Source organism: Pavona decussata, unplaced genomic scaffold, assembly GCF_977016875.1.
Source record: "Pavona decussata unplaced genomic scaffold, jaPavDecu1.1 SCAFFOLD_300, whole genome shotgun sequence".
Classification (NCBI taxonomy): Eukaryota; Metazoa; Cnidaria; class Anthozoa; order Scleractinia; family Agariciidae; genus Pavona; species Pavona decussata.
In genome coordinates this window covers 2,656,170-2,674,048 of record NW_028145697.1, presented here as the reverse complement: position 1 = coordinate 2,674,048, position 17,879 = coordinate 2,656,170, and the positions used below count along the sequence as shown (strand labels likewise).

General features: G+C 36.5%; 1 protein-coding gene across 2 annotated transcripts in view; it reads left to right on the top strand.

Moving 5' to 3' along the window:
• Positions 1-211: 211 nt before the first annotated feature.
• Positions 212-17,879, top strand: part of LOC146454609 (regulator of nonsense transcripts 2-like) — a 39,442-nt gene continuing 21,774 nt past the window's right edge. Inside the window, exons 1-20 of one of the 2 annotated variants that reach the window (XM_085095084.1) lie at positions 212-525; positions 2,159-2,207; positions 2,837-2,914; positions 3,377-3,452; positions 4,179-4,255; positions 4,405-4,485; positions 4,916-4,951; positions 6,164-6,292; positions 8,386-8,781; positions 9,855-9,947; positions 11,001-11,040; positions 11,301-11,365; positions 12,627-12,713; positions 13,788-13,875; positions 14,422-14,493; positions 14,835-14,947; positions 16,474-16,559; positions 16,927-17,035; positions 17,485-17,547; positions 17,748-17,798. In XM_085095084.1, the coding sequence (XP_084951210.1) occupies positions 347-525; positions 2,159-2,207; positions 2,837-2,914; positions 3,377-3,452; positions 4,179-4,255; positions 4,405-4,485; positions 4,916-4,951; positions 6,164-6,292; positions 8,386-8,781; positions 9,855-9,947; positions 11,001-11,040; positions 11,301-11,365; positions 12,627-12,713; positions 13,788-13,875; positions 14,422-14,493; positions 14,835-14,947; positions 16,474-16,559; positions 16,927-17,035; positions 17,485-17,547; positions 17,748-17,798 (1,968 nt within the window). In that variant the 5' untranslated portion in view covers positions 212-346. Of the gene's footprint in view, positions 526-2,158; positions 2,208-2,836; positions 2,915-3,376; positions 3,453-4,178; positions 4,256-4,404; positions 4,486-4,915; positions 4,952-6,163; positions 6,293-8,385; positions 8,782-9,854; positions 9,948-11,000; positions 11,041-11,300; positions 11,366-12,626; positions 12,714-13,787; positions 13,876-14,415; positions 14,494-14,834; positions 14,948-16,473; positions 16,560-16,926; positions 17,036-17,484; positions 17,548-17,747; positions 17,799-17,879 lie in introns of both variants that reach the window. The other variant, XM_085095083.1, reaches the window with a different exon arrangement.

Genomic DNA, 17,879 nt, shown 5'->3' with positions numbered 1-17,879 from the left:
ATTCTTAGTGTATGGCGCTGTGCAGAAATCTTGTCTCAAAATAAAACGCACCATCCGATTGCAAACATCTTTGCTCGAATCAAAGTATTAATTTTCGTTTGCCCGCTAAACCGCTAACGCTCCACCGCCATTTTGGATTTGGTTGAATAGGGAGGACCTGGTGCCTAAATAATAAACACGGCACCAGGTCACGCAACCCTGTGCGAGCCTCACGGAAATCCAGTTTGCGCGGAGGCGTTTGTAAAAAAGATGGCGGAATAAACTTTGCTTTCGTTCAGCGTATTGCGACCACAATAAACCACTTTCTCCTCCATGTGGAAAGGAAAGAAAGCGGCAAGCATATTCCATGAATGAAGAAAAAGGGACGGCAGAATGTGGGGAAGAGGAGAAAATTTCTGGGGGCAAAAAAATTACAAGTAAACGGACGGAGAACGCAGGCCAAATAAAGGATGAGAAGATTCAAGATGTTCACAGCTCTGTGACTCCAGAAAGAGAAAGAGCCGCAAGTGCCGGGAAAGGCAGCAGGTATTTATTAATGAATACAGTGCTTTAACCGAGGTTAAATAGCACATATGGTCCTAATAATGGGAAAGCGACATGTTTGAATACGCTATCATTTGCCCTCATTTGGCAGCAGCTTTCCAAAGTTTCTATTTGCTGGATGAATGGTACACAGCCGTAAGTAGTTTGTTTCGCCGTACTCGTTAGGACACGATGAAGTCATTTCAACTGTTTTCTTTTTAGTTTTTAGAAATTCATTCCTATGCAAAACCATTGGGCAAATTCCGAAATGAAGTTCCTTTGCGAAATTAAAGAGTCTACTTTCGATGTGTTCAACGTTTTCGTTAATAGAAAGTTGTTTTTAAAATGAAATGTTTGGACTCAAACTTGATGAAATGTTGCGTTAGGTTCTTTTATAGTCATAGTGTGTTTAATCCTTAATTTAAAAGGAACTGTATATGCACTTAGTTCACTAAACATGAATCTGATGGCACTGCAAGTTATCCACAAACAGTGTACCTGCAATTTGTCCAAAGGATGACAACATTTCAGATACATAAAAAAGGGAAATCCATATTCTGGGCGTCAAGGGTCAATATTTTCTGTGAGAAAAACGAGCAGCAATGGGGTGTGAAGCACCAAAAAGACAAAAAATGAAAGAATCAGATTACAGGTAGTGTACTTGATTATAGTCACTGAAGTTACCCTTGTAGAAATAAATACATAAATAAATAAATAGACTGAAGACTAAAGTAGGTGGACACATAAATAGATCTTTGTTGCTCAAAACAAACACATAAAGATAAAATTGCTCCCTAAAACAAAGTAACACCACTCCCAAAAATTTATGCAGATATAAACTCTATTCCAATGGCACCCCCACCCCCCCCTGTCACCCCCAAACTTGAGCCCATAGGCTGAAGGGGGACTACATGTAACCTAATGCGGACGAATTTTGCCAATGAAAAAATGTCTAAAGGCTGCTGGGTGCCAAATTGGAATTATTGGATCATACATGTAACACCTTTATGGATTTATTGACTAGATTCCTAAAGGGCGATTTACACGGTATGACTTTGTTGCATGTGATAAGCTTATGACAGGCCTACGAAGCGAATTGTTTCATGTAAATCAAACCTGCAAGTCGCGTACAACTGTCATGTACATCAAAAAAGTGTTGTTGGATTTGAAACGTTTTAACCCGTTTTAATTTTTTGTGCCTTTTTCTGCAATTTGTTTCATCTTGTGCATTGCCTTTGCAAGGATAACTGGCTTGTGAAGCCATATTATAGCATGCATTTTCTGTTCAAGAATGCACTATAATACATTTATGTTGGAAAAGTTCAAAACTAGCTTTTTTCTGGCATGGTACCTTTTCTTAAATTCAGTTTGAAAGGTAATCAAAATTTCTTGGAGAGATTTGTTCTTTTTTCAATGTCTCCATAAAACTTTCAATTGACATTAACGGGCTCTGAGACAGTGCTGTTTTGCTATCCTTCTTGGATTTAAATTAATCCTGTAGACTTTCTTTTATTAACCTGGCATTCAAATTATTGTCACATCTAATAACTATTTTAAACTACCAGCCACTCTGTATTGAGTCGCTAGTTTTATTTGTTAACATAAGTTGAACAACTGTTATTTGTCTTAATTTTAGTAATGAAGTGGAGGTCATGATTGCTACTGACAGGCAACAAGATGCTAAGGTAAAACTAATAAATAAAATTAATTCATATTGTTTTTTTGTATGATTTTTGAATAATTACCTAAATAGCCATAAGCTTTGATCTGTGGTTCACACCATACATGTAGTTTCTCAAACAAACACTTTGAGAGTTATTTCAAATTTTGTGTTTTTGACTTTTCTATGTCTACTGGTATATGCCTAGAATTTTCTAAGATACATGTTTTATCTGTGTTGGTAGATGCAGAGTAGTAGCATTGTGGAAAAATAAGTAGAAGAGATGGAAAGTCAAAAATTGGCTTGAAAATTGAAGGTCAAATGCCATACTGGCATATTTTATGTAGTCCCTTGTTATCCCTCTTCCTACCATCCTGGATGTCTCCTTGTGCAAGGTGATTTTTGCACTAACGCAAGCAATCCACTGAACCACTATCTCTGAGAGAAATGGAAAGAAACCTGCCACCAGTGAACAATGGAGGGGTGCGTGGAATAAAGCCATAAGTGATTCTTGATCGCATGTTAAATTCTCCTTTGTTCATAGAAGGTAGAACAAGGAAATTTGTTTAGAGAATCTAGCAGTCTATCAGGTGTCACTTAAGGCTTTTTTCCATGCACCCCTTCAAATATGTGTCTCTGCGTGTTATTTTTAAGGTGGAGAGCAATGAGCCATGCAACAAAGTAAAGGAAGAGGAAGATGAGGAGGAGTTGAGAAAAGAAGAAGAAGAAGTGGTATATAATTAACTTCATGGCATTCTTCATCTCTCCTGATTAAACACAAAATTTGCATACATGTATGTCAGTGAACGTTCATATGGAGTACAACATTTTGCCAGGGTAGCCTAGCTTCCCTTGGTTGAGATGTTTGATATTTTAGTTGTAGTTTTTTTTTTCAAACATGACCATTTTCCAACCAAAAAATGCTTCAGTTGGTTTACTTCAACCATGAAGAAGTTCACTGAAAAAAATTTAATGGCATTAGGACAATTTAACATGAAAAGCAAAAAACTATCTCAGGTTTTCTTTCATGAAAAGGGACCCTCTAAAATCAAATGCCTTTATGCTATCAATATTACTGCTGTATTAGCATTTAACTAAATTGCCAGTATGACCTTTAATTAATACAGCTGCATTAAAAATTGCTTATTGATTTGACAAGGATTCTAACTTCATGTACCACATTGATCATTTCAGCAACAGGCCTTGAAGGAAGCAAGACAACAGGTTCAACAGAAACTTGCCATGCGTGAAAAGAATCTGGCCGCTGTAGGTTAGTATGAACTCAGAAACTAAATTAAAGTATTAATTTTCTCTGAGGATCAAAAATGAGCAGTAATTTACCAAATGCTGTAAGATATATCTAATGCACCGCGTAAGACTTAACAATAATAAATGATGCTTATGGGTATTGAGATTTGCTAGCCTCATTATAATGTTTGTGTACAACAGACTCAGAGGAAACAGCTAGTGTATTTCTTTTTTTAATTCAGAGGGAAATATTGTGTAATTACAGTACATGTACAGTATATGTTGTGGTTTAAATTTTTTTGGTTTAAAATTTTTCAAAACAGTTTTAATCTTTATTTTTCTTTGTTCAGTATTCATTACCATAATCTGAAACAAACTGGTTTGAAAATTTTTAAACCAAAAAAAAAAAATTTGAACCACATCAGTTTCAGTTTCAGCAGTTTCTTTCTGGTTTTAAACAAACCTTATTTGGAAAAGCTTAGCAGTTATTGAGAATAATGTGTTTTAGACCTTGGTAGCCCTCTTTTCACCATTTAGACGTCCTTGGAGTTTACATTCTGTATTCTTAATTACACATGCTGCACCAACTCCAGAAGTTAGTGCTTTTGGCTCTTAGTAAAGTATCCCCTACTATAATAATATTATGACTAGTAAAGAGCTACATGTGCCTGTAGGTCCATGTACAGTTACAACAGCTCAGTCTTGTTTAGGTTTTCCAGTGACACTGATTGTTGTCGCTGTTTTGCAGGTCAGCGACCTGATGAATCTTTCTTCAAAGGGCATGACTCTTCTGTGAAGAAGAATTCTGCATTCATCAAAAAACTGGTAAACAGTAATATTTTGTAAAAGCTTGACTATTTTAACAATTGTTAATATCTGGGAAGTGGTGATCACAGAAAATAAAGATGTACTCCAGTATCTTTATGCTGTACTAGCTAATTGACACATATTGTTTGTATGTTTTTTATACATAGAAAGCAATTACAGAATCTCAACGTGAATCTTTAGAGCAGGAGTTTGCTGGTCTGAATCTTTCAAGATATGTACAGGAGGCGGTAAGATACTTTACTAGCATGGTCTTACTTTTTCTCAGGCATTTACTTGCATCTGGAAATGATGTTGTAAACTGTTTATCGCCATAAGGCATTAGGTTGCCACCACTGTATTTCAGAAACTTCTTCCAATCTAGAAATCTTGGAAGTTTTCCAAAGATAGGTTGTCCACTAATAATGAATCCCATTTTTTTTAACAAGGTCTGAAGATGAGCAATCAATAGTTTCAACGCTGGGCATCATGAGAAGTGCTATATCAGCTTTACTATAACAGCTACACTTAATTAATATGCTTTAATGTCAGGGTACATTAGATAGGTACATTAGTTATGGATTGTTTATTTCCAAACTAAGGTGATTTCACAATTAAGTTTTAAGGTTACTTGACGTATAAATACATATCCTCATTTGAGTTTGTTTGCTTTTTCCAAAGGTTGCTGCAGTGCTAGATGGCTTAGCAAAGTTAAAGGTACGGCAACCAGAAAATTAAAACTGAATAAAACTGAACTACACATACTGTTCACCAGGCTTTTAGTTTGAAAATGAAAATTATATATCCAAGGGGTGTGTTTCCTCAAAAATTTTAAATGAATTTTTTCAAATGTGGGTATCCACAGGATGCCTTAACATCTTTCTGGACTAAACTGTAGAGGGGCTTTTCAGGATAAATGTTATGCTGCTTAACAGCATGATGACAATGAGTTTATCAACAGTTATTGCCTTTTCATTAGTTGCAAAACTGTCAGTTTGAAATTGCCAGTTCCACTTAACTGCTGCATGTGGTCAAGTTGAATTGCATCAATATCACATTTTTGTGTGAAAATTGTTTCACATCTTCACTGTTCAAGGATGTATATGTAACTTAGGATACAGCCTACTCCCTGAACCAGTCTGATTCTGCTTTAATTTGCCGAATTTAGCCCCTTTACATTCCTGATCATCTGTGGTTGAATTTTCTTCAGTTACAGTAATTGATTCAAATCATTCTTAATAAGAGCACTTTTCATTTGAGTGTCGTAAAACCAAAGCCAAAGTAACTACTTTTGCCAATCATGAGAGATATAAACCGTGTGATGAGCCAATCAGAACTCAAAGCAAATGCATGTAACCAGGGCCAAGGGCAGGAAAACACATATGAGCAAGCCATGATTGGTTTTGGTTTTGCTTCTCATTAGTCGATGATAAGCTTAATAAAGTGTTGGCCATCTGTTGGCCGACTGTCAGCCATTTGTTGCTTTTTGTTGGCCGTTTGTCAGCTGTCTGCTGGGTGATGTCAACTACATGTAACTGTTTACCGACAGTTGGGCGTCAGGTTTATGGGGGAGCTGTTGTTCAATTTTTCTGAGAAACTGGCGCCTGTTTTGCTAACCAATCACCTTGAGCAAAGTAAAGCAAAACCAGTTGAAAGCAATTACCAATGTTACTTTGGACACTTGATTGAAACTGCTCTGTATGTGCTAGATTATAATTATTGGCATTTTTATTGTGTACTTTGTCAGCTGAAAGGTACAGTGTACTTACAAATGAAGTGTTTTTTTTGTTTCAATCACCATTTAGTATTAGTCTGTCGTTATAAAAATGGTTATCATGATGGAAACAACGTAGTAAATTGAAGGCAAATCACGAGAGTTTTGTAAGCTTCTGATAGTTCTCTTATAATTATTTTGTTAATTTTTGACAGCTTGCAGATGTAAGATGTGTAGCTCACATCTGTAGCTTGATTCACCAAGTGTATGGTGACTTCAGTGAGCCATTGAAGAAGGGACTTGTGAAAATGTTTGATGGCTATGGTGGAAAAGAAGAGGAGAGGGTTGGTCTTAAAATGAACTTAAAATGTCAATTCATTTCATTGCTATTAATTTAAAAAAAAAAAAAAAACGACATCCATCCAAACTAGTCACTCAACATTTTCACCTGCAAGCCTAACACATGGCACTTTTCTACATCATGGTAACACAGAAAGTCACAAAAGTTTAGAACAAAGAAAATCATCTTCCATATCGGCACTCTTAATCCCCATGGAATAAGCAAACACTTTTTATTCCACTAATTTATTATTCTTGTTTACCATGTTACCATGCTTCCATTGATAGTGTATCTCCATTCCTCACTATATAAACCACACACAACCATGCATAGCTCCTTGATTAAAAATAGGTAATAATACTTTATTCACACAGTCAACAATGAATATTAACTACAGTAGAACCCCGGTATCTTGAAGTCCCCTGCTAACTCAAACTGAGTCTCAATTCCCTTGAATTTGACCCAACTTTTCAGTCATTTTTACTCGGTTAACTCGAACTCGGATAACTCAAAAACCCTGCTAGCTTGCACTAAATTTTGTTTCCCCTGATCAAAATTTACCCCGATAACTCGAACTTCTGGTTCTTATAACTCGTCACGGATGCCCATTGAGATATCCCATTAGCTCTTCCTAGCGTGTGATCCAATTCTAAGTTACATTCACAGTATTGGATTGTTGTAAGAATGCATAACCGTTACAGTTGTTACAAAATGTATTTAGTTTCTCGTGAAATAAGTTTAATTTGCACTCTATTGTATACTGAAGTGCTGAAAATCAATAAACTATTAATTATTAACCTAGAAAATTGAGTATTTTAATCGACCCCAATAACTCGAAACCCGCTAACTTGAACAGTCTGTTTTTTGTTTCCCTTCAGAGTTCGAGTTTCCGGGGTTCTACTGTATATGAAAAGGAGGTACCAGAGGTTTAATAACCCTATTGAGGATACCTCCCACTCACTCTGATTCATTCTGATGAAGGGGTAATGCTCAAAATGTCAGCTCAGTTGATAAAGCCAAATATTCTTTCCTAACGTACAGTACTTTATAAGTGTGGTCAAGTAGTCATGAGCATGTTGCACTTTCATTCAGAACGTTGGAAAGTCACGAGTTTTTGAGCTTGGTCTCTGAAATGTGCTTTCCCTCGGACAAAAAGCTTTACTGACCCCACATTAACTCTCTGTACTCTACAGTAGGTATAATGAGTGAGTGACGTTTCCCCACACTGGGATAAGTTGTTCATTGCGCATGTGCGCATTCACTAGTTAAAAATGGGTATTATCCCATGGATCCCTGGGCTCATTTTATTTGTTGATTGAAACTAGTTTCAATAAGTGTTTCATTGTTAGAGTGTAAACTTGTACAGATTGTAAGCTACAAGTGTAGGTATGAGTGAACGACAGCTCACCACCCACTGTCAGCCAACAGTTGGCCGACAGTCGACTGATAGTTGGTGGAGGTGAGCTGTTCTTCACTTTTACCCAAGTGTAAAAGCTACAAATATGAACTGCACCATGGAGCAAACGTTTCTAGTTACCTCATGTAGCTGCAAAGCTGCAGAGTTTGATTTAGTGGCCATGCAATACTAGCCCCTGTTAACCAGTGAAATAATTATTATTATTAAAAACTGGGTCATTGTATAATGCAATTCCAGGGATTTGATTGGCTCTGCGGCCATGGTATATGAGCCATTATACTATGCCCGAGGATGGCGACCAATAAATTGTCTTCTGGTTGTCCTTTCAAAGCGAAATCAGCAATAATTCTTGATTGTTAACAATTATTTCACTCGCGCTTGTTGTATGAGATGATTATAGCCAACTTGGCGCTACGTGCCTTGTTGGATATCTATCATCTTATATCCAACGCGCGCTCATGGAATAATTGTTAATTATCTGGTCCATTGAATTGGATAAAATTCTTATCTTTACCATCCTTGTTGAATTTATTTCTGTTAACAACAGTTTAATCTATTCATCTATTTAATCTATTTATCTATTTAATCCATGTATCATAATTACTTCAAGGAATTAAAAAATCATCCCTTTTCATTTTTAATAATTTAATTTATGATACATTTGTAATGTTTTCTTACAGCAAGCAAATGTGAGTAAGTACCGTGTGACGCTGAGACTTCTGGGAGAGCTCATCATTGCTGGAGTTTTTCCAAAATTGCCTGAAGGCATTAAGATCCTCAGCACCATCCTAAATAACATTGTTAACTGTGACAAGGAAAGCCACATCTATGTACCAGTTATCACCAGCTTTGCTCGTCACTGTGGAGAGGACTTTGCTGGTTTCATCTCTAGAAAGCAGAGGCTAATGGCAGAGAAACACAGAGTGGTGTTTCCAAGGTGTCATGTAGTTCCCAGTGAAGACCAAGCTGCTATTCATCAGTTGTTGCAGACTTACTACAAGTCATTGGCTGGGCATTTACTCAAAGCTCACAAGGATCTGCAGAACAGGGAGAAGCAAAATAGGCAAACATTAATGGTATTGTACTTGTGTCTTCTGTATAACGATTTTTATTTATGCCTGTGCACGTATAGTCAGATTTGTGAAAACTAGCCTGCTCAAGTCATGCTAAAATGCTAATGTTTTGTTGTTTTTATTGCTTAATCTCCAAATTTATCAATGCAAAAACATAAGGTAGAATAGTCCTTGGTTGGTTACCATAAACCCCAAATTTCCAAAAATTTTGGTTGGGAGTTTCCAGTTGGGAAGAACATCAATGGATGTTTACCATTTAATCCAAAATTTCCAGATTGACCCACAGCACTTGACTGGCACGGCTGAGAGAGCCAAAAGCCCTAAATACGAAACATGTAAAAGGAACACAAATTCCATTCAGAACATCCAACCAGGGAAACAGAATTACCTTTTCAGAATTTCTGTTCATCCTGGCAATTTTCCACTAGAACAAACCAAAAAATTGTGTTCCATTTTCATCGCAACCGGAATTTCCAGGAATTTTTGGTATATGGTAAAAAACCTTTTTGTCCTTTCTTCACTCTCTTCTTTCTCCTTTCTTCTCGCTCTCATGTCATTCTAAATCTTCCTGATGCCAAATATCTGTGTTAAATGGCTTTGTTTTACGAAAAGTACTCAAAATTATTTTTTATCAGCAAATGTTTCAACAATTGAGAACCCTACATGTAGGTGTACAATAACACCCATAATTGTAGACACCTTCTGGGGTGACAATTTGGTATGCGTGATAGAGAGGTCCCCTAATAGTGAGAGTTACATGTATTGATTACAACTTTTGTTTGTAATAATGGGAAGGTGTCAGCAGGGTGGGAGTTGACTTTACTAAGTAATAATTTATTTAACAGAAATTTATAATTGAATTAATGCCTACAGTAAGAATAATTTTTTTGTCTTTGAGCAACTAGAGGCTGCCAAGAAAGGTCTAAGGTTTAGTCTTGTTTCAAAACATTTGAATGCAAACTTGGAAGAGAAATAACTTTGTAAATGAGCCTAATCAATGTACCACATTATGTTGTGTTTGTGTTACACTGGTAAAACCTTCCTTTTAGTCAAATGACTTCCAATTTTGCTTACAGACAAAAGGTGAATTGCACCCTGAGAGAAAGGAAGCATTTGAGAAAGCACAGAAGGCTTATGAGAAGTTGCTGGCCAATACCTCCACTTTGGCAGTAAGTCCACAGATATTTTGCTCAGTTTTTATGCAAGGCAGTCTACTGCACCTTTCAACAACATGCAAACTCTGAACTTCAAAATCCAGCTGCTAAAAATGCGGGTGGTTTACTACTGTTGATCATAATTCCATCAACAACCAATCAACTGCAAAAATACAGAAACTGACAGGGTGCATGAAAACCTGCCAATCACACGTCGTTTCGATGTGACCTTTTGATCCTGCTGAGCCAAATGACTTTCTTTTGTAAGAGCTCAAGATTCTCCACTGATTTACAGTAGTGAAAAACGGTTGAATGTTGAATTTAGAACTTCAAAGTCTGCAAGTTATCGAAAGTAACAGTAAATTGTGCAGTGGATGCTGAAGGTCATGACACTAGAGATTACGTCTATGCAACTACAGTGAAACCTTTCTAGAATGGCCACAACTGAGCAGAATTAACTGGCCGCTGTAAAAAAAGGTGGCCATGATTGGCTTGATCATCATCATCATCATCATCAATCCTAATTACCCAAGAAAGCATACTAGGCATTTGCCAGTACTCTCAACTACATGTAGCTCCTTTCCACTGGTATCGCCTACACTTCTTCTAGCTCCTGTAGTGAGTATGTTCTCTAGTTGTTCCTAGGCCATTCGCTTTTCCCTGTTCCTTGAAGTGTGGTAATCAATATTGGGCTTGTCCAGCATTTCTTTGGGACTGTCTCTTTCCTTAGAATATGATCAAGTGAGTGGCTCTCCTGTGTCTTTAACTGCTTCTCTCTATACTTCCTCGTTAACTTGTTTATTGGCATTGTATCTAGCCACTGGACTCCGAGGCGTGGATCAAAGACACTTTTAGTGGTTGTAAAGCATGGTATAATGTGTATAAATGGTTGTTATGATGTAGTAAGTTATTCAACTTTTAGAGCCACAATGGTTAATGAAGCCATGTATTCTTTCCAATTCTCACACTGATATCCAAGCACTTGTAAACCATAGCAACTGCTCAGTGTGATGGAAGGTCAAGATTGTATCCACCATTTCTATCTTGTGTTTGTTTATGTCTTTCTAGGATATATTAGATGTAGACATGCCCGATTTGCCACAGAATGGTAAGTAATCATTAATTCCTGGTCATTGATTTAACACTGTCAACTTGAAGTGTGTTCGTAGCTCCCACAAGTCTCCTGTAGCTCAGTGGTAGAGCATCCAAACTAGTAATCAGAAGGTCTTGTAGGTTCAACTCCTTATATAGTAGAGCACTTGGATTTCCTTTTTCCAGGTATACCTGACACTCATTGAAAAATATGTCATTCTCAAGAGTGTTCTTGTTGGTTTAATATTAAATGTGATGTTGTGTGCCTGTTTGTAGAGCTTGCTCAACAAGAATCTTGTGGGAGTTCAATTGACGTTTTTAACCCATTTAGACATTCTGAGGTAAGAGAAATAATCTGTAGCCATGAAGCATTATGACTACCACTCTCAACTCCCCTTTCCCTGTTTATCCCCCATTTTCTCGAGAATCAAACAACCTGGGAACTCTGACAATTTAATTTAATTTAATTAACAAGATTAAGAATGATCAGTGACATTTTTGTACAAATCCACCAATACCTGATATGTCTTTTGTTACATGGCTTAGATCTCTGCTGTCTCAAACCGTGGTTATCTTCAAGGGAAACTTGTTCCTTTGAATAATGTTTCCAGTGATTTACAAATGTATTTGCTTCTTTACAGCTATTTCAAACTCCCACTTTCTAGAGATTTCTAGAACAAATGTTGAGTTTGCCTTGAGTATTTAATGCGAGCTCGTGGGAGTCTACTGAATAGTGGTCAGTAGCTTAATCCACCATGCGGAAAATGATGGCAGATGTACATTTTACCACAATACGTAGTGAACCTAACACAGCCAATAGGCACATAAAAAGCCATTATTTTTTGCAAAATTCATCCCAGGCCTATAGTTAAGAGCATTGTGTATTGTAGAAGTTTTCTGTGGGTTTTTAGGGTTTTGTATCATTATGGCTAGATGGTACCAGTCACAATCTTTTTCGCTATAGTGGATTGTGGGATTTTTTTGTATTTACAGTGCGTGTTATGACTGTGCTTTTTGTCCTGTCTTTTACTTGTGCTAGTGTGTACATACAGTGCATGTATGTGGTGGTTTAATTTCATCTTTAGTTCAATTAATTCATGCATTATATTACCCTGCACAAAAACAGAGGAAAGTAGGAATTGAGCCAAAAAATTTAACCACAACATGTATATTATGGGAGCAGCGTGGTCTAGTGGTTAGGGCACCAGACTTGTAATCTGGAGGTGCTAGGTTCAAGTCCCGATCTGACCACTTGGATTTGTTTTACAGTATCCCCCACTTTTCAAATCCAACTCTGGCCATGTTTTGTAAATAGCCAACTGGTTTGCCTCCCACCAGTTGGGATTTTTAACATGTTATGTTCAGTTTGTATATTTATTTCATCAATTTACAGTGTCCCCAATTAGCACAATAGTGCTAAATACTTTGACACTTAAATAAAGTGATTTATTTATTTTTATTTTATTTTCCTCAATGCTGATTAAACATCTAGAATAAACCTATGTGGTTAGCTTTACATTAAAGTTTCATTTAAGTGCTGTCCTTAATGGTATAAATAAAATTAAATAAAAATTAACAAACAATAATTATTCCCTTCTTTAGTATGATGGCAGTTCTGGACTATGGGAAGATGAGGAAACTAGGATCTTTTATGAAAATCTCAAGGATCTAAAAGCCTTTCTCCCAGGGGTAATGCAATTATGAAGTTTGTGTAAATAAGTTTGTTTACAGTTAGATTGTCAGAAGTCAGGCTGCAGCATTTGAATGACCTTTGGTACCCTTTGGAAATTATCAGAATATCTTCAGGGAGTTTTCAAATTGAATTCTTTGAAGTCTTAGGGGAAAAGATTTTGTCTGAAATTATTCAAAAAAAAAAAAAACTCTTCGATGGAAAGGAATGAAGGAACTGTTTTGAAGGTGACTCCACAGCATTTTCACTTATAATATGGTGTGGACTATGTTACACATCAAAAGACAGTTTTCTCTTGTTTTCTTTCTATCAAAGAACAAAACTGTGCCCTAGAACCCTCACTCATGAAATAATGCCTTTGAGTCTTGCGTTAAACCTACTCTAACACTGACATTTTTCAGTGCATTTTTTATTGCACCAGGCTTTGATGACAATTTTTTTAATTTTTAATTTGGGCATGGGTGAACTTTCAGTACAGCAATGGACTTGTTTGCGTGAACTAATTGGATGAAATGTACAACCTCGGTTGTCTTTGAAGATATGAACAGCAATATTTTAGTTTATAAAACTATTACAGGGAATTTTTTCTTTAAAATGCTTTGATTTTCTGTTTCTACTTCAGGGCTGTAATTATTTGAGCTGTATTGTTGACTTGTTTGCTGTTTTGCATGAGCTTGCATCAGCTGGCATGTGCACATTACTAACGCTCACACCATCAGTGAGCACACAAGCTTAAAACCCTAATTAGATACCTTTAGAGTCACTATTCCCTACAGGTAATTCCTGAAGTATCAAATTTAACTAAATTTCTAGTAGTGCACATCAGTAAAGTATTAAAATTAACATGTTGTGATATTTCAACATCTTTGTCAAGCAGGGATATGACAATCAATTAAACACTGAAATTATATAAATTACTGTATGGGTACGTTGAAGTCACATTCTTTTTCTTTTGCAATAAGTCAGTTGAAATCGGTGCTAAGCTACAGCTGTATGTATAATAACTTTGTGAATTGTTTTATTATTGAATGTCTTGTGTTTTAATTTATTAATAAGTAATTTGGATTTGTTAGATCTTGTACAAAGATGAAGGAAAGGAGGACACAGAAGCTGGAACTGACACTTCTAAAGAAGAGAAGCTGGACGTCAAAGATCTGGAAGGTATGGAAATGCCTCAGTAACAGACACAAGAACTGTGATTTAACTTGAATTTATCTAATAGTAACAATGATAATAAATTAAAAATAAAAATAATTGAAGGGGTACCTTAGTGGAAAAAAGCCGTATTACTAAGTGACTTCTGATAAATTGCTAGATTCTCCTTCCAAATTGCCTTGTATTCACTTGTGAAACAAAAGGAGAATTTGACCTTACATCAAAAGTCACTTAGGGCCTTATTCCGCACAAGTATCCTACAGGTTTCCAAAGATGCTGACAGAGGGAATGTTACTGTATTTAACTACAAACAAAAATACATGGAGCAAAAGCATGGCGAACTATTCTTTGCTCTAAAATGGTTATACTGTATGTTAAAAGGGGTCTCTTGATAAAAGGTAATCCATGGGATATTAGGCTTGATCTTCACTCTCAAAAATCTGTTTGCTTAACTTGGAATAGATGATGTCCACCCACAAAAGTGATAGTCCATGCATGATAAGTGCCCAATAACAGGTAAACTAATGTTGTGTCCTGCTTACTTAGTGGCAGAGGAGCCTGAGTATGAAGAGATGGATGAGTATTTTGGTGATGAGGAGTATAACGAAAAGGAAAGTGAAGAAGGTAAACAGATTATTTTACATCTGTGAGTAAACAGCACACTGTACGTCTTCTTACAATTTATTTAACCATCTCAGCAAACCAAGAAATTGCAAAGTAACATGCAATGAACCGCCACCTGGTTAGCTCAGTTGATAGAGCAATGGATTGAAACCAGATTGGCCATGTTACCATTCTATAATTTTTTTTTCTGAAATGTCTGTCAAAAAAAGATAAACAAACTGCTCAATGACCTTAAAAATGTTTCGTTTTCTTCATTTATGGGTTCATAAACTTTTAAAAGAGTGATTTAGGACACAAAGATCTGCTAGAATAATGTAATGTTATTTTCTTTGTATCTATAGAAGAAAGTGATGATGGTTCATCTGGTGAAACATCAGGCTCCAACACTGGACTGGCCCTTGAGGCTATACTGCTAAGATTGCCAACATGTGTCAACAAGGACCTCATTGATGAGGTTTGTTAGCCTGTTTTCCACTATGCAGCATGAGCAGTGTGATACAGGGAATTTGAACTGTGATCTTGTCTCAGGCATAAAGCTGACTTTTATCAACACTTCTATAAAATTAACCACCGCCTGTCATCTGATCTGTTTCCCTGTGTCTTTTTTCACTTCTTCCGTATACATGAATCTCCCACACATAATCCCTGTTTCCCTCCAATTCTTCCTTCCGATGGCTCTTTGATGCAACCGTTGCTTACTGCCTCCACTTTGAAAATTTACTCAGTTCCAGTTCTGCCCCAAGAAACACTGGTTGGGTGATCTTTGACAGCGTATTGTTACAGGCTTGTAAGATTGAGAGAGACTGCATGGCTGACTTCATATTTGGAAGTTAACCATGCAACAGATTATTCAATTACTGCTTTTGCCCAACCAACTGAGGCCTAGACAGTGTTTTTTGACCTTGCATCATAATGCCGGAAACAGAATTGTATTTCCAGCATGGTGATTGGATGAAATGGTGGTATCTTGGCAACAATGGCAGTGATTGTCTACCCAGCATTTATTGGGGATAATTAAGAGGGCAGGCAGTGTAGAAGTAGAACTAATTAAATTTTCAAAATGAGGCAGTACAGACGTAAGTAGCTGTTGAATTGGAGGGTTATCAGAGGGAAGTATTGGGCGGAAACAGTTTATATGCGGATAGAGAAGTGAAATTAAAGACATCTGACAACAGATCAGGCAGTAAGATTATCATTTTATTCAAGCGTCAATAAAGGTCAGATTTTTTTTTGCTTGAGACAACACTCAATTTCCATACTTCCCACAGCTCATGTTGCAGTTGACTAATTTGGTGATTTATAAGCAATCTTCAAACCAGTGCTAATAAAGACAAATTTTATTTGAAGTACATGTATCACTGTTCTGTTAATTGTTGTAGTCATCATGGTACATGTATTTGATTGATTTTTTTCTAAAACTAATAAGTATTGTTAATAGGTACTGGTGATCTACTGGAAACTGGGTGAAAATAGTCATTCTAAATCATAAAAATATTGCAAATCCTTCTCAATAAAACTTGAGAAAAAAAGTGTATTCTATGTGGTAATTAAGGACGGTGCCTACTATTGGTACTGCGCATACGTTCTGCGCATCGCGAGATACTCGGGTTTCCTATGGGTGGTGCATACTAATTCAGGAATATTTTTGCGCGGTTTAAAACTTTACGGAGAAGGCATAACAACACAAATGCTTTTGGTATCTCAAAAGAAAATTGGGGGTAACCATGCATTTTTCAGAGATAATTAAGCTTCAATTTAGGAAAAACTCCCATACATTGCTTTATATTTTGGCCCTTTTTAGAGATATTACGGCTCAATTATCTCTGAAAAATGCATGGTTACCCCCAATTTTCTTTTCGGATTCCAAAAGCCTGTGCTTAGATCTGCTTTTCCCGCATAGTCATAAACCGCACAAAAATACTTCGGTATTAGTAGGCACCGTCCTTAAGTGCTAATTGTTAGCACTTCTTTGACTTGTAGGTGGCAACAGAATTCATGCAAACATGCAACACCAAAGGAAACAGAAAGAAACTTTGCCGAGCCCTTTTTGCTGTTCCAAGAATAAGGCAAGTGTACTTGTTAGGGTTTAATGAGCCAACTCATGAGTGAAAAAGATTACCGAGACATGTTTAGCAGGAAAAAAGCATGTGACACTGTTTAATCAATGATCATGAGTGAGAGCATGAGCTGCAAATCTTTCACAGTCTTCAGGCCTGGCGTTTTTTAAGACTCAAGTTATGTTCAGTTTGATTTAATTTATATTTTTGCTTTTTAGAGGGCCACAAGTTTGTCTGTAGTTTTTTTAAGTGCTAACCTTGAAAAATAAGTCTTACCTTACCTTACATATGTACCTTATCTCACCTAGACATTGTCAAATTAGACATTATAAATTATTTTTAAGCTCTCTGTGTTACTGGTTCTGTTTTCTTGTAGGTTGGATTTGTTGCCAATGTATGCTCGTCTTGTGGCGACCCTTGACCCCTGTGCTCCTGATCTTGCTCCTGAGCTGATGCAGCAACTCAAAGGTGAATTCAGGTTCAGGGTAAGTGTAATCACTTTCCTCTAATTTATTCATTTGCATTTGTTATTTTTGACAACATTAGAAATGAGGTGTGTTTAAACTTCAATGTGTTTAAAAAGTGGTCCTGGTTCTATTTAGCATAAATAAGCTTTCAGTTGTATTTTCATCCAAAATAGTACTATCCTCAGTTTTGGATCAATTGGGCCCTGCATGGTGTTAGCGCTCAAGACATATTTTTCTCTAAAGGCACACATTGTAAGGTTCTGATCTTTCCCTTTAAAACCTGGCATGTACACATCTGAAAAAGGAGAATATTGTTAGAGAGAACTCACAAAATGCCAAAAGGTAGCTATTTACCTCAAGGTAGCAGCCGATATGATCTTTCATTACATGCACTGTACATGATGCCTTTACATGCCTTTCAGTTGTGTTGTAACTTATGTAAAGGCCTTGGCTGTCATTTTTTTCAGGTGCGCAAGAAGGATCAGATAAATGTTGAATCAAAGATTAAGGTGGTTCGATTCATAGGTGAGGTTTTGATTTAAATTGGCAGTAATACCTAGAGTGCACTTGTCATGTTATGGTGTAGTCTTACATTGCTAACAATTAGCTGACAATTCATTATCACAGAATTATCAATAAAGTTCCAGTTCTCATTAAGAAATGAATTACTGAATTAAATTTACTCTGTTTGTTGATAATTACGAACTCTCTTATTATTTTATCAGGTGAGCTCACCAAGTTCCATATGTTTCCAAAGGGTGAAACATTGCACTGTTTGAAAGTAAGTAACTTAAACATGAATACACAAGCTGTCAAGACCTAGCTTGTAGACTGCTAATGTTAGTGCATAATGTGATAAAAG